The sequence below is a fragment of the Agelaius tricolor genome, unplaced genomic scaffold (genome assembly GCF_023055355.1).
Source record: "Agelaius tricolor isolate 1412-34295 unplaced genomic scaffold, bAgeTri1.0.p SCAF_9, whole genome shotgun sequence".
Classification (NCBI taxonomy): Eukaryota; Metazoa; Chordata; class Aves; order Passeriformes; family Icteridae; genus Agelaius; species Agelaius tricolor.
Window position 1 is genome coordinate 14,572,495 of NW_027269269.1, and position 17,807 is coordinate 14,590,301.

At 36.0% G+C, this 17,807-nt stretch overlaps 1 protein-coding gene across 1 annotated transcript in view; it reads right to left on the reverse strand.

Annotated features, from left to right (window-relative positions):
- Positions 1–17,807, reverse strand: part of TMEM135 (transmembrane protein 135) — a 157,010-nt gene that overhangs the window by 72,259 nt on the left and 66,944 nt on the right. Inside the window, exon 5 of the mRNA XM_071432810.1 lies at positions 16,193–16,258. Coding sequence (XP_071288911.1) covers positions 16,193–16,258 — 66 coding nt within the window. The remainder of the gene's footprint in view (positions 1–16,192; positions 16,259–17,807) is intronic.

Consider the following 17,807-nt stretch of genomic DNA (forward strand, 5'->3'; position numbering starts at 1 on the left):
GGGTTGCCAAGAATTGGAAGAGGCTGCTCAGAGAAATGGTGGAGTCATCGCCCCTGGAAGGATTTAAAAGATGAGTCAAAGTGGCACTTGGGGACATAAGTTTAGTGGTGGACCTGGCACTGCCAGGTTATAGTTAATCTTAGAGGTCTTTTCCAACCTTAATTATTCTGTGATTCTACTCCACTTTTCTGATGACTCTGCATTCAATTTCTGCAGTGACCAGGGCCTGAATAACATCTAGTCTTCACCATTAAAAAGATATTTGAGATGTCAGCCAAGGGCAATATAACATGCTTATTATTTCAGTTCATGAGTTTGTGTCTTCGAGGTATATTCTCCCATCATTCTTGGTGTGCACCCATATGCTCTATCAGATTTCTGGCATTTTTTTCCTGAATATCAGAGCATCACTTCTTTGAGCAAAGTACTATTTTCAGGACGAACATTAATTTTCTATTTCAGCTGTAGTAATAGCAAAGCTTTCAAGTGGGAGATTGTTTCAAGTGGGAGTCTGGAGCACCAGGTGAGTTCAGAACACACCCAAGGCTGTCCTCTTGCACAGCTTACTGCATTTGCTGCACTCACTGATGCTGTTCTGGTCTTGTGTAATTCAGCTGCTTCTGTTACAAGTATAACAGAGCTTGGACAAAAGTCTGTTATCATGAGACCAGTTCATGAAGACTCAGTAAAATACATCAACTATTTTGAGTCACATAGTAATCTGTTTTGTTCTCCCATTATGTAAGTATTCTTCCTCTACCTACTCACACAGAAGTAGGTTTGCTGCATTTTTTTAGCTAGGACTATGCCCTCCTCACTTTTCTGTGCCCTACCTCCTTATCACTTGCCATGATTCAAATGCTGTTGCAGAATTATGTTGTTGCAGAATTATGCTATTCATCCACTGGAAAAAGTGAAACTGATAATCTGCATCTTTCCTTATTCCTTGAGAAATAACCAAGCCAAGCAGTACATAACCAGAAGTTATCTATCAGATGAGATGAATCACTCAGTAGTGGGATAACAACAGTATAGCTCTTATAATATACAAAACACTAATATAATACTACATTAAAAAAGGTTGACAGGTAGGCAGAAAAGGAGAAAAATTCCCAATTTTTGTGGAAATTATAAGAGGATCATTTTGGTAGGCGGTTTGGTCTTTGTATAAATCAGCTACTCCCTTGCCAGTGAGTGACATGAAAAATGTGTTTCCTGAAGCAAAGGGGAAAAAGGAAATAACAGTGGAGACATTGATGGAGACAATATGGAAAAGTTCAGCATGTTGAGTTATTTTAAGTTTAGAAAAAATGCCAGGAACCCAGGAAGGAAAAAATATTACACGAGGGAGGGAATTCTACTTCAATTTTTAAAAATGTGTTGGAAAGAAAGTTCTAATCTAACTTTATGAGAAAATATTGCAGCCAGTAAAGCTGATTTAAACCCTTTAAATTGCAGCCAGGATGATGATCGGGGAATTAAAAAAACACTCATAAGAAGTAAAGGAAATGTCTTATTGGCTTATCTGCAATTAAGTAAAACACAGGTTACCTGAGGAAGAATAATTCACTAGTACAACTCACAAAAAAAAACGAAACAAAATGGAAGGAACAATTTTATCACTGCCCAATCATCAATGGAACTGGTCAATTTTGGGCTAGTCATCAGTCTATTCACTGATACTTAGGAATAATTAAACCTGTCAGGACAAGGAAGAGTAATAAATTAGTACACCATTAAGAGTCCTTTTCAACCTTAATTACAAGCTGCCTTTTGTAAAAAAAAAAAAAAAAAAAACTCCAAAACTATCAACAAAAAATATATTAGGGGGTTTCTGTTGCTGCCTTTGTGTTCAACAGCTTTATTTCAAACTGCAAAACCAAGAAACTAAATGGAGCCTTGCATGGGGTCCTAAGCTTGGTACCCCTGTACAAATATCACAACATCAAAGCAACTCTCAGATTGCATCCAGAAATTCGGGTAGTGTTTCATACTATTCCTAGAACACCTACTTCACTACTGAGGCAATGAAATGCTTCTTCAAACACTGACCAATACTGTGCTCATTACACACATAAGGGAGAAGCACACATAAAAATATTGTTTGGGAGGAAAATCACAGACCTTTATTACCATTCAGTTTCGTAAAACAAAAAATTAAATTCACAACACATACACATCACATTAAAACTGAATGAATGCTTAATACTAGCAGATTTAATGTAAGAAGACTTTATAAATCTGACCTGAGGTCTCTATGCTTTTGAGGATAAACAAATCCAAGACAGAAAATTAAACAACAGAAAAATTCAACATCTCAAAAATAAAAAAGAAATATTTGAGAATTAAATTCTGTTAACTTCTGGTTCTCTTGAAAATGTGTTTTCCATTGGAAAGCTTTGATATTTAAATTAGGAGCTTACTCAGGTCTTACCTATAATAAGTACTGAATCTTTAGCAAAGAGTTTTTGCTTCCAATTAAAGAACAAATGTTCACACCTGAAAGGTTTTGATTAATTATAAGACAGCCTTACACAACTGGATAAACACACTTGTATATTCTGAAAGGGTATAACTCTGCTAAATATATAGACATTAAAGAAAAAATGGTTACATTAAAAAAAACTTTTAAAAGTATTTTCTCTCCTCCAAGTACAGCACCATTTTTATCTGCTTGCTAGGTCACCTGAGCAGAAACTACTTTAGAATCATGTAACACATGACAAATCAGGCCTTATCTTCAAAGGTGGTGGTGGGAAAACCCAAAGGAATTTCAAACTCCTGAGATACGAACAAAGAATTTAATTATTAAGTGATTTACTACAGTATTTTGATACTATAATCTGTCTACAATACAGGAATGGGTCAAAGAAAAATTGAAACAACTCTGGTTCATTACTATATCCTCAAATGTTTAATGTGTATATTTTCAAATGTTTAATATAATGCCAGATAAGAACAGAAACACTATTCTTTCTTTTTTAGAGATCTTGCATAAAATTCTTTAAGATACCCTGAGGGAATTAATGGAGACAAATCTGAACTCTCATCTATACTGGGAAAATGACTGAATGAGGTATTTCAGCAATAAAAGCAGCTTTGTCTAAGTTTAACTCTCCTAAAATCCCTTCTTAGGGAACCTTTCACATTCAGAGCTGAGGGACTGAAGACATCTTAATAGCAGGCAGCACAGAAATTATGTTGTAACTCACAGACAACCTTTCCCACAGTCTTCTGATCAGATGGTGACACCAGTCCAGAGTCCCCCTTCAACAGGCTGGCCCAGTTCTCCCAGTGCCACTCCAGCAACACTGATACCCTCTAACCACATTTTTTCTGCCACAGCTCTCACTCTGGGGATGAAGCTGAAAATCTGCTCTAGAAAGGCTCTTTCTACTTACTATTAGAAAAGACTTTATCTTGATAGCACCTTCAAAAAACCAACTGTTAAATACTGGAGAAAACAAAAATGGGGAAGGGTGAAGATGCAAAGAGGTAACTTCCAAATGCACAAACTATTCTGTCTGCTTCAGACATAACTACAGCATTTGAAATGCTAAACAGGTGTCACTTTTCACTCCAGAATTAGTAATGTAACCTCAAATTGTAATTTTTTCGGCATAAAAATGCATTGAGATAAGGGGCCAAGGCAGGAACCTTTCCATAGCCAGCTATTTGTCACCACATCCATTGTTGAGCAGCACTTTAATAGCTTTAAAATCATGTCCTGATATTTTAATATACATCAAAATATTTATTGGTCAACAGAATCAAATATCTTTATTTCTGTCCTTTGTACACAAAGTTCCACTATCTAGAACAGTATTTCCCATATTATTGATACATTAAAATAATAAAATTTGGCCTCTCGATGCCAAATGCTGTTTGTAGAAACTACATACACTGGGACTGAAATAATTTATATTGGGAGTGCAAAAAAATACTCATTTAAGCCAGAATAAGTACAGTTCACTGGTGGAAGAACATGCTTTGGAAAATAAGACATCTCACACAGGAATTATTTCTTGATACCCACTGCCTCTACCAGACCACATTGGTCACCAGCTGTTATTTCTAAATGGCTCTCTGTTATTCAAGATGAAACAAGAGAATGAACTTAAGGATCTTTGGTGGCTACCAAGAACATAGAAAGAGATAATAATCAATCTTTCCTTTAAACATCACCACTAGCATTCAAATCAAGTGAAGGGCACTTTCTTTAAGTCTGATAAACAGCTCCAGGGTCAGATCTGATTACATAAAAGTTCTGAGTTCCAGCAACTTAAAAGCTTTTTTTTTTAAAAAAAAAAAAACAAAACCACCTCGCATTTTATCAAACATGTGTGAACACTTCCAAATGTCAGGAATTCCAAGCACTTTCCTTATGACTGGAAAATCGTACCCACTCGTGGTCTCTTCACGCAGTCATCCTAAAGTGAAACCAAGTTCAAGGACAAGCAGATGACACAATGAAATTTATTTGTCTACATTTTTGTCCTAAATTTACATGAAGTCCAATGAGCTGTACTGAACACCACAAAGAGGAGTACATTGTGTACAAAATAATCTTACTGAAAAGAAATATTTCCACATCTGCCTCTGTTCAGTTCCCTCCTGCACAGACCGCAAAATGACAACTCAGAGCAAATTCAGAGAAGTAAACTATACATAAGTGTTCAACTCTTCTTACAAACAAGTAACAGAGATTTAAAATCCAACATGAAAGGGAGTCAAAGCACCTTCCAGAAAGGAGCTCTGCAAAGAATACAATGCATCTGTCCCTTTTCCATAAACACTTCAGCAATGAACAAAAGGAGGCAGCAAGGCTGTTACTGTTAACCCAAGAAAATATTTTCTTCTAATTAGGAGTGAAACTTAGCTTACAAACTTTAGTAAAATTCAAGAGGTAGACAAAGATTATGATTTATCCTATATCCCAACAATATTATTAGTCCTAAATTTTTAGCATGAAGTTTCCAGGGCAGCCTGAGAACCACCTTATATCACTGGATGGTTGAAAAGAACAGAGGTTGCCAAGCCACTGGACCCATCTCCACTAGAACCTAAAACTGCAGGAGACCACATGGGTTATTAAGACCATCTTTCACTGCAGGTAACCCCATTAATTAGTTTATGATAGGAATTAAGTACATCTACTGCATGACCTATTGCAAAATAAGGAGTGGCATTTTGCCCGTATAACGAAGAGAGCAAAAGCTTACTTTTCACATGTACTTGTCGGACTCCCAGTCAGTCACTTACCTATCCCAAGCCTCTCAAGGAGATGTTAATACTCAGTTTTTTTCCCAGCCTCTTCTCAAGTTTATTCAGGTAGTTAACTGTCCAAGGCAAGTGTCCCTTACTGAGTTCATGTAGTTCCTGATAGACATTGCTGGTGCAACTGTAATTCAGGTCTCTGGTCCATCTCTCATTACTTTGTCACATTATGGATTTTGTGAAAGACCTCGTTCCTCCTTCATGAAAGGAGGAAAACTGACATTGCATAGTGCAGATGGGAAGCACCACCCTCATTACCCCAGAAAATATTAGCTTGCGAAGCTCAAATTTAAAAATATGGGTAAATATATAACACAATATAATAAATATAAGCCAAGGTTGGTAACTATTCCAGAGATTCTAAATGTAAGGCTAAAACAGTGCCGATTCCAATGACTCTTTCAATGCTCTGACCTGAGATAAAAAAGTAAAATTTAAAAAAAGGACATGCTTAAATTATTATTTCCTGCCTAGCAAAAAGCTTAAGTCACTTGTTTGGTTAAATACTGTTAAAATCAAGGGGACCTATACACACTCTTAAATTCACTTCCCACTGAGTAAAGCACTAGAGCATGTGCTAAACATGCCCTTGGGAATTAGTGTCTCATGCTGCACACTCTTGCAAATATTTCGGCATGTGTTTGTTTTGTTACCATGAATATTTCCATTGATAAGTATGTCCATAGCTGTTAACAGGGAGAAGACCTGGAGCATTACTAAGGAGGAAATTTATCAAAAACATTACAACTGCAATATTGCATATTTTTGTAAATTACAATCTTAAAGGTGAATGAGAAATTTCTCTACATGAAGAGATAAGAGTAAGAGAGTCAAAGCTGTTAAGGTGAAAAATACACTACAGAAATAAAGCAAGTTATTGCCACAACCAACTAACAGAAAAATAAATTTTCTTTGCTCAGCTTCCACATCTTTTCCATATTCACAGTTCTTTAGTAGGGCACATAAATCCAAAACAGCATAGTATTTGCATTTTTAATCCCACACAATTTATGAGCACTTTTCCCTTTTACTTCAATCAGAACCCCCATATAGGAAAATATAAGCCAATTGATGCCATATGTCCCTCTGAATTGTTATTCCAGATGTATTCTTTGTATTCCTTGGAGTCACAGAATTAAAGTTCCTGTTTCCTTGAAAAATAACACATTTCCTAAAAACTCAAATGAAGCAATTTTGAGTATAAAGTAGTTTATTAATATGATTCATTTTTTTGGTAATGTTCATTTCCTTCAGCATTTTTTTCCTGTAACCTAAGTACAAAATAAAGGAACAATTTACCTATATAACATATTGAATTGTCAAGAAGCACAAATGCATTTACCTTTATCTTTTAGCTTAAGATTTCTCTGGCCAGAATGGTTAACTAACACTTATGCATTTGAGAACTAATGTTTAAGTTTTCTTTTCCATTAGCAGAAAGAACTTCACCCATAGTCTGAAGCAGTGGGATTTGATCAGAATGCTTGCTTTTAAAATACTGCAGTGTTTCATTATATTTTTCTTTAGCCTTGTAACAAAGAAAGAAATAAAAATGCACCGTTTTTGTGGGAATATTTGCTTAACTGAAGGTTAACTGTGCTTTAAGTACTGCAAACAGAAAATCAGAAGTGGGGAAGGGAGTTGCAGCAATAGCTTTCCCACACTGCCCTGCCAGCAACCTCAACCTTGTTGAGCCATTTTCTCTAAGGGCTAGAAGTAATTAAGTTTCATTGCTAAATCAGTCTTGAGGCTGTCTTGAGCAGAAAAATCACTTATGCTTAATTGCATGCGGTGATGTGGTGAGCAGTCCATTAGGCAGACTGCAGATACCAGTTTACTTTTTGCAGCTCTGCAGGATACTTATAAATGAAAGGTCATTATTTTATCCAAGCAGTCACTTGTATAATACATACTTCCTACAGAAAAAAGTGGCACTTCAAAAAAGGTTCATATTTGAGTTTTTGCTATGTAGTTCTACTAAGTATTATTTTGAGGGTTGTTGGGTTTAAAAGCTTGAGTTTCTGAAACTTAAGAACAATAAAACTGAATATTCACTCTACCATAATAAACATATATTTAATAATTATAATTTTATCAATTATAATACAAATATTTAAAGAATAGTATATTTAAAAAACAGTGCTGTCCATCACTTTAAATATAGGAAGATAAATATGTAACATAAATAATATGCGTAGTCAGACACATCTGAACACATGCACATGGCCAGAGGAATGTTCTCCATGACCAAGAAACTGTACAGACTCTTTGCTAATCGGAACCATATATTTTTCACCTGATTCCATCAAAAAGAATTAGTTTCCATAAAATTGTAGCTGCCAGGAACAGATTGGTTTCATGGTTCAGAGTGGGAGAATTGTTCCAGCAGTTCATGCACCCTATCATTCCTACTGCTGGCAGACCAGATTTTCACCCATCACAATCACCTTGCACTGAGATATCAGTCAAGAAAGACAATATAATCCTTCTTAAGTGATTAAATATTGTAAAAATATTACAACAGGTTATTACAATGAAACAGTGGAGACTATTACTACAGAACTTTAGCAATGTTAATTTCCATTAACATCCACTATTCCTGATTCTTGAGTACCCACTCCTGAGCAGTGAGCAACAGCATTTGATCTTGCCCATAACAATAACATCCTCAACAATCATAAAGGTATCTAAATATCTCAGGCTAGACTGTTCTCCTGTTCTCATGCTCTTATTTAGGAACAGGAATGGTCTCACAGGGCAAATGCACAGAAGATTTTTTAAAAGAAGGAAGAACACCTAAGATTTTTAAATTAGAAATCATTTCAGATCACTGGAGTATAGTACCAGTATTACAGAGTCCAAAAAGCCAGCTGTGCTCACCCAGTAAGGATCACAACCTGTCACGTGATGAAAATGCTCCAGAGTCTCTTCCCCCTGCCACCAAATAATGTCACACCAGAAAAAACTACACCCTGGTTTTGGTATCACTTCCCAGTCAACTTCCCTATCAACAGTATTTTCCCATATCTTCACATTTTAGAAAGAACAGTAAAACCCTTAGCCTTTATAAGCAGGAACTGCTTACTCTAGGTATTGTAATTTGATTTTTCTACAGCTTAAGAGAAATGTATGTAAATTTTAACTTTTATGTAATATTAATCACGTATTTGCCCAATAAAAGTAGGATTATTCTAGTTTTATACCTACAGAAAAATGTTTGAAAATTTAGGTGTTTAAACATAGAGTAGCATGCAGAATCACAGCACTATTGTTTAGGTGGGGATGAAATGGTAAAAGCTTTCTCACTGACTATAGACACATTCATCTGTTTTTCAGAAACCCAAAAAAAGACATTTCTGACTGCATTTTGATTTATGCAATCTGTTAACATACAGGACAATTAAAAGTTACCAAATATGACTATTATTTCTGGTTTCAACAATACTTTACTAAGTATAACACATGGACAAGAAGCATAAAATAACTTGAATTGAATAAGAACACTGTTTTACAAAAGGAATGTTACATTTAATTTGCTGAAAATCATTGAATGTAAGTAACATTTACACTAAAATTAAGACACTCATCCTTCAAAGTGACTGTTCATCCTGGAGAAGCAAAGGTTGCATGGAGACCTCAGAGCTACCATCCTGCATCTGAAGGGGGCCTATAGGGAAGCCAAGAGGGGTTTCTTCACCAGGCACTGTAGTGATAGGATAAGGGGGAGTGGCTTCAAACTGAGAGAACATTTGGCTAAGATGTTAGAAAGAAATTCTTTACTGTGAGGATGGTGAGGGACTGGCACAGGCTGCCCAGAGAAGCTGTGGATGCCCCATCCCTGGAACTGTTCAAGGCCAGGCTGGATGTGGCTTTGAGCAACCTGGTCAATGGAAGGGAGGAGATGGTATTAGATGTTCTTCAAGGTCCCTTCCAACCCAAACCATTCTATATTCTGTGACTATATATACAGCAGTAATTTAGTTGACATGCATATATTTACACTGCAAAGTGTTATTGAAAATGGTGCACATTCAGACACTGGCTAATTCTTCCAACAACTTGCACAAAAACTAAGGATTAGTTACATGTGTGCTTTAGTAACACTCAGCATTGAGTGCTACCAAGGAATGTGAACAAATTCTTAGCTTTATCAGGTTAAGTATCTTCTTACAGTTGTCTATTTCTTCAACTCTATGAATGAATTAACATACAGCAGTATGGACACCACCAAAATGAGAAAGAAGCATTATTCAAGCACCAAGCTCCAGTAGCACCTACTCTGCCTTTCCTCATGTACAGGAGTAAAAATCTCCCTACACCTGATCTTTTCTCTTGCAGAACAATAGAGTTGCAGGGGGCAATTTTGGGGACAGGTTTTAAGTATAAAGCAGAATGACAGCTTCATTCCAAGGCCATGACATAGAAGACTTAAAAAAAAAAAAAATCGATTGGGAGCTAAATACATTTCCTTACATTTAGCTTTGTTGCCATAATTTTTTACTGTCTACCTTTACCATTCACTAGCTGCTTTGCAGATGCAAAAGAGTAAGAAATCTGAAATACACAGGCTAAGTACTAAAGAAGGAAAAAAGAGAGAAGTCTTTAAAAGAGGTAATTCCCTCCTTACTTTACTCCCTGCCAATACTTTCTTGGTGAAACACACCTGGCAAATACCTCTGGGCATAATTTAATTTACTTTTCAGTCTTGTGTTTCACTTCATTAAGGGAATTTAAGACTATTCTAAGACAAATACATACCATGAGTTTGAACTAAAGAAAATTATAATAATAATTTATTTTTATAATTTATAAAAATTATATTAATTTTATAATTTATAAAAAAGAAAATTATAATAATAATTTATTATAAATAATTATTTAAAGAAAATAATAATAATAATGCCCAGCATGATATCCTGAATGCTTAGATACTAAATTCTATTGTTCCACTCCATGAAAAATGACAGACTATATTTTCCATACACTTAAAAGAAAACTATAAAGCATGAGTTACCTAGATATTATTTCACTTCTGTTCTGAAATTCAAGTTCTCTGAATTTCCAAACTTGTGTGTTACCTTTCTTCAGTGGTACCTCTCCATATTCTGAAATATAACCACTGAAATCTAACCACTCTCTTATTTACAGATATTTCTACCTTAAATTTACACCAGCCATGATTCCTACAGTGCATTAATTTTTCACATTCCCTAACAAACTAACTCCATCACAACACTTCAAAATTAGTTAGAGCAGATCAATACTCTGTCAAGGCTTGAGATTATTTTTAGTAAGTAACAGATTATCTCCAGGCAAATGGCATTTTAAAAGAGCAGAAAAGTTCTTCATATTCAACTATGGTTTTAAAACAAATTTTCCTTCCTCTTCATGACTAAAAAATTAATTAAAACCCATGGACCACTTAAAACAGATAACCCAGGGCAAGCTAGACAAATAAAACCTTCATACAACTGAACACATGGCAAAAACAGCACTGGAACACTGTACACTGGGACACCCCAAAGGCAATCTGCTGGTTTCCCTCCCCAGGGTTCAACTGCATTCCCAACCTCTCTCTCTCTCTCTCTCTCTCTCTCTCTCTCTCCAATCAAGCTTTAGTTTTCACTGCATTTAATCAGAAGAATTATTTACTTTTGACTTACTTCCAGATAGCATAGATAGACTGGCAAGGTATGCCAGTCTTTGGCAATTAAATTACCTTTGAACTGTTACCCATTGTGACCTGCCAGAAGAATTTTCCAGATCTCAATACTATTTTAAAATACTTCTGACACATATGCCCCAAACCAAAACCTTAAACTAAAGGAAGGACTATAAAACAATTCTATTCTTGTGGATACATTTTATCCATTGCTTCTTCTTTACATCAAGTTAAAAAAGACAGGCTCCATACTACTTCCGAAATAGATTCCACTAATGAGAAAGCTATAACTATGTATGCAAATAATTTGAGCTGTTAATTGATGGTTCAGAACACTCTTATAGGATAACTTTTTAATTTTGAATTTTTTGAACTCATTTCTTTTGAAAAAGCTAAAAATTAAAGATTATTTTCTTAGGACAGAGAGAAGGGACCTCATTTTAGATGAACAGGCACTCAGACCTGCCTGCAACCAAACCCTTTCTTTTAGTTTTGCAAATACCTTTCAAATATAAGGGGGCAATTTTATATGAGAAATTAATACTGAAACCTACTGGCATTTTGGATCTTACACAACATTCAGAAATACGATTTGGTTAAATTAACTTTACACCATTTTGCAACACATTAAATTTTAAAAACACACATGTTTTCTGTGTGCCAACAACCCTTAACCAGGACAGGAAAAACCCAGAGGACAAGATTCAAGAGACTAACAATCCTTTATGTGGAGGAGATTATCATTTAATGAATACTTAGTTCCATGTCATCTTCACATTACACAACTAAATATGATGACAGGTGTCATAATAATCTCTTTTGAATCACTCCATTGGCAAAATTAAGAAGTTCCTCCTCATGAAAAAAGCAATCACAGTTTCTGTTAATAATACAAAAGGTTCAAGTCTATATGAGTATAATTCCACAGGCAATTTTCCAGGAGACTACACTGCATTCTGCTATGGCACAGTGGACTGGGAAGAAAGAGGGCAAGGAAAACCTGAGCTGGCAGTAATGTCAGTTCAACTATGTACCCTCCTGTCCAAGGTTCTTTCTGTATGCCTGTGGAACGAAAAGCAGTGCTGCACGAAGGAGTGCTTCATATTGCTGTTCCCACTGTTATGGATTCACTTGTACAAATATTAAAGAAATCACATTTTAAAGATCCTTACTGATCCCCTTGTTCAACGTTTAGCTAAGTGTTGTATCACAAACACATCCCTGCTATTAACTATGAACACAAATCTACAGAAATTATGATTTACACATATCTGGGCTAAATTCATAAAACTTTGCAATTCACATTATTGAATTTACAGAAAACACACAGAATGGTGAAATCTCCTAAAAATTGCTTTAAACAAAAGCAAAAACTTGTCTTCTTCCAACAAAGTCCACTTTCAAGCATGGGTCTGTACTGCCATAGCAATGCAAACAGTTGCATGTATTACACTGCAAGGCAGTAAGCCATTTTAGGCTAGAAAAGCTTACATTTTTATGCTAACAGCCACAGAGGCCATGCATGGCTGGTATCAGCTGTGGCTCTCTGGGAATCATAACTCTACCATTAGACCTGTTGGCTATGTCAGCCTATGTATTTTATGCATTTTTTCCATTTAAGCCTTCCACCTTCTCAGTTTATCCCCCTGCTCCTTCTCTGTGTAGATCCATTTCCCTCATCTACAGGGCCTGAGACCATCAATGACCTGTGAGCTCACTGTCCTAACCAGATCTCTCCTTCCTGTTCAGTATTTCCACAGGATATCCACATCCTATGTGACACATTGGTTCTGGTGTATCATTGGCACAACGTGAATAAAATTGGTCATTTCCAGTAAAATTCTGGAAGTTCTCTCTGTGTATAGCCACCAAACTGATCTCAGCTTGTGCCAAATGTATTCCATCCTGCTGCCATGCACTCAGCAACTCCTCACAGCCCATTGCTGTCAACCCATACTCCTCCTTACAGCTTTCCCTTGGGGACGCAGCACACAGCAGTAGAGGCTTCAGGAATGCAGAACTGGAAAGCACAAAAAGTCACCTCTGAAGCAGGAGCCTCCTTGTATTCCTCTTGTCACTCATTTTAGCAGGCAAGCTGTTGCTGCTCTTGTTTCCTCAACCCCATCACTGCTGCCCTATCAGCCAGCACCACAGAGACAGCAGGCCTGTCTGGCAGAGACTGGACACTGAGAGGAACGGATAGCAGCAGATCTGAGCCTCTTGCATGAAGACCAGAAGCAGAAGAAACATCTGGAGAAGCTCTCTAGGTGGTGCCAGGTCAGGGCTCCACAAATGCACAGCTCTCAGCCTCACGTCATTAATGAAATGCATATTAAGATTCCCGGAGAGAAGCACAGCCATGGGATTTGGGGTGATCAATTTTTGGATCATTTAGGCATCAGCTAGAAGTTGTAACAGAAGTGAATAGGGCTCTGCCTCATGCACCACCCCCACAACAAAATAACTGACAGGGATAACTAATTAACATACACAACAACACATTGAATCCTGAGAATGAATTACTTCTGGGTTTGATTCCCTCCCACAGATGCTACTACACTTAAACCCAACCAGGAGGAAAATAACTGCTGAGAAGATTCTTCAGGAACCTCTATGATTAATATTCCACAGTTAAATAATTTTTTGGCATTATGCACCCAATTTTGATAATTAGCTTTGGCAGCATAATTATACAAACTCTTAACAGCAATTTTATAAACCACACGCAAAAGTAGAAAGACCAAACCTATACATCATCATTTTTCAATTTCTTCAAGGAAAATAAATGAAAAACATAAAAATTCTATGTCCATAAAGACCTGATAAGGTCAAATGAATGAGGAACTATTGAAAGGAGAAATAAAAGGGACTGCCAGTGGACATTCAATATTATAACTTATAAATCCACCTGGTGATGACAACTGGATCATAATGCACAGCTTTTCACCCATCTTGTGTTGCCTGTAGAAGAAATGTTTGCACAATAATCTGTTCAGTGGTACAGAAAGAATAATGCCATTTTCTGATTAATTTAAAACAAACAGGTATGACTTTTGCCTTCTAGCAGTGAACAGTTTTACCTCTCTCAAATTTTAAATGGTGTTACATTTTTAAGCGCTGATGTGAAAGTTAAACAGCACTTTTGCACATTTGGATTGCTGCCTCCGTATTTTGAAATTTCCATTTAAAAAGTTTCTCTGTTTTGATTTTCACTGCCAAATTCACACTTCTCAAACAGAATACAGTCAACTTTAGTTCATATTCAACTTTTTTTCTAGCTCCCTTTCTACCTGTGTGTGCAAACATCCAGCAACTTCTTGGTAGAAGAGCAAAAAAAATTTTTAGTATGACTTGATAATGATATGTTTCTTCTGGAAAAATTAGCTTCATTTGAATAATGTAATTTCTCATTTTCAGACTAAGTAAATTATAATTACACAATGGAATTCAATGAAAATACTTCCCTTGAGAGAAAACATTTTCTGCTGCATAAAGTCCAATAAAAATACAAGAGAGAAAAAAGGTATTTTCTTGTTTCTCCCACTGCCTTCTTACACAAAAAGCCAATTCTGGACCATTATTACATGTTTTATCTATAAATTATCTAGCTTAGTCTTAACTGTATTTCCACTGAGGCCCCAGGAATACCTCAGAAAAAGTATCACAGGACACCATACACCAAAGATGGTGACAATGAAGCTGACTTTCTCACACTTCCTTTCTTGCTAACCATGGTAACATCTTCTCACCACTTATGTTACTGCTTCTCCTCTGCTTCTCTATAGCTTTTGAGGTGGTTTAACAGATAAAAAATCAGAAGGAATATCTGAAGAAAAAATTTAAATTTTTTCTACTTTATCAGTGAGCTAAACTGGCTCAACAGAAGATGTATCAGATTCAGAAATTACTAATATTATTCACAACAGACATCATTACATCTGTAGTTGTTCCAGTATTTTGGATTGCTAACAGTGTAATTAGTTACTCTTTAAGAAAACCAATACTTTTTTTTTTCCATAATTCACATCACTGACTGGGTAACTACATAAACCTTTTGGGCAACCTGGTCTTTAAAACATAGAAAATTATGTACCACTCACTGGAAAAAAAAACCTAATCAGGGAATTTTGAAAGGATACACATATTAGGTAATATTAGGTAACACTTCTGGAAATGGCATTATGTTCTTCTGTAGAAAATAACAGTACACAAAATTCAGAGAGGACCCATATATTCAGAAAAGCTAAAACTACAGACAACGGCAGGACATGATATCTGAGGTACATCTTCAGACACTGATGCAGAGATACATTATTTTGTCACAAAAAAGAGATTAAGGCAACCTCATCAGCATAAGGAACATTTTACAGCACAGCTGGGACTCCAGGGTCAGTGTAGGTCAAGATTCCAGAATGAACACCGTGTCTCTGATAAGAACTTTTTGCAAACTTATTAGAAATTGGGTCAAAACAATATTACCATGAAAAAACACTGAAGTTTCTAACACTGAAAAACCCCACACACTGTAGCATCCAGCTGTGGCAATGCCCAGATCATCCTTCACTTCCAGTGTCATGACTGACTGTAGTATTTTATTTTTTTAATTAAATTCAACCTAAGTATAAATGGCACCAACTCATATTGGAGATATCTAGTCATCAACATTCAAAAGCATGTTTACCAGATATAAAACTGTACAAAGAAGGAAAAAAAATGTTCACCACAAACAGAAGTGTGTATGACCAACATAAAATTCAAATATATTTATTCTCTCTGGAAAAATTGATGTGTTAATACTTTGTATATTACATGAAGTTACTATTACTCAAAAGGAACAAAGGATGAAGTAACCCCTCCACAGCTATCCAGTAACAAATACTGACCTCCTGTGAATCTCTCTAGTTTTGACCATCTTTACTAGAGAAAATTCAGTGAAAAACTGGAACTCAGCACTTGGCAAAGCAGCTGAAAGGCTCTCTTGAGCCACTTCTATCATATGGCTAAGTAATGACTGAAGCAAAGAGAAGCATAGAGCATTCTTTGAAAAATACTTCATTTCTGACTGGGCAGTATTTACGTTCCTGCCCTCCATTAAAACAATACTGGAACGTAGGTATGCAAATTATATGTGGTTCAGCTCTCTTCACTTACCTGAAGACAGTATAACGTCCAGGAATTTATAAAACACTATATTAATAAAGCATTACATCACACATAAATAAGAAACAAAAAAATAGATATATTTAGCCTTACTTCTCCATGTCTTAAAGGTGTGATAGCTCCTCTTGCTACTGCCATTCGGAACAATGTTTCTGTGGCCTGCATCAACAAACACACAGACAAATTAGTCATTAAAAAACAGCTTATGACAGTTTGCTCCAACTTGTCATAACATTTTTTATATTTTCTGCTACCTATTTTTTATATTTTTTGCTAGCACCTTTTTTACAATTGAATTGCTCCAGTAATTCCTTTAGAACAACCTGCACAGTTTAGGGAAGGCAAGACATATTGAGGGTTTTGGTCTCAGCCTAAGTAACAGTACATGATCCCTCAGGCAACATCACAGCTGTTCCAGAAGACTCTTTGAGCAGGTCAGAGATGCTCAGCCCCAGATAATTGTCCTCCAGAAGCTATAAAGTACAAGTGGGGTAGTGTGGAAAAAACAACCATATGGTATTTCATGACTCATGAAACTTAATTTCAAAATTGCTGTTTAATAATATACATTTAAACTGACCAATGAGTATGAAAAAATAATATGATGTGGTGCTATTCCTAAAAGCCCCTCTTAACTCTCAGTAATGGTGAGATTATAAAACATGACATTGTCATGTGCAACTGGCAGGGAATACAAATTTGGGGAAATCTCCTATCTTTAATTAGGTTGAATACCTTTCTGTGTTAGCTGCCCCATCCTTTCCTTAATCCAATGAGACAATTAAAACATACCTCTGATACAGATATAGGTTACTGGCTTAATATAGACTATAATAGGTTCTGTACCACCTATCTTTCCACAAGCTGGTTGGAAAAAAGCATGAAAAAAATCTGCAAGTTACATAAATTAATGGATTGGCACAACAGCATACACATTAACAGATTTGTTTTAAAAACTTGTTTCCATAGCAAACAGTGAAGGTGGTTTCAATTTCAACTGCAAAAAACCATGGTTTTAATATCTGGTTCTAATTAAAAAAATACCCTGACATTTAAGGATCTGTTTTAAGGAGTAGTTAGCAGGCTGTTCGGGGGGAAAGAAAAAAAAAAACAACAACAACAACCACATTTAGAAAGTTTATAAATAAAAGCAGTTTGCAGTAGCTGATTATCTTTCCAAACAGTGATTTGGAAAAAAAGCATCTCAGTGTTTCCATGCTCACACGACTTGCTGGGTTCCCACCAACACTACCTTAAGACAGCTGTATCTCAATAAATATGGTATCAAAGACATCTCTTGAGATTAATTCATCAGTCTTCCAAGAGACAGATTAAGTGAGGTTTACTCCTTCCTACATAATTTTCTGCAGAAAATAACTTAATAAAAGATATTTTAATTACCTTATGTAATCCACACACACCTGTAAATGAATGTGTACACTCCAGAACACTGGGCTGCAAAATCTATTACTTCATTTACACCCACAAGGATGCAGGGCAGTGCTCCACTGTGATTCTGCTTCTCAAACCTTTCTTCTCTGAGAGATGAAGTGAACCTCACACAGCCTTTTGTATTTCACAAAATTGGCTTCTTTCACCAATATTTTAAGGGATGTTTCAACCAAATTGAGCATTCTGTCAATACAGCTAAACTGCTTTTGTTTCTTTTGAAAACCACTGGTGTGTGTGACTTTCTGTTCACCTCTAC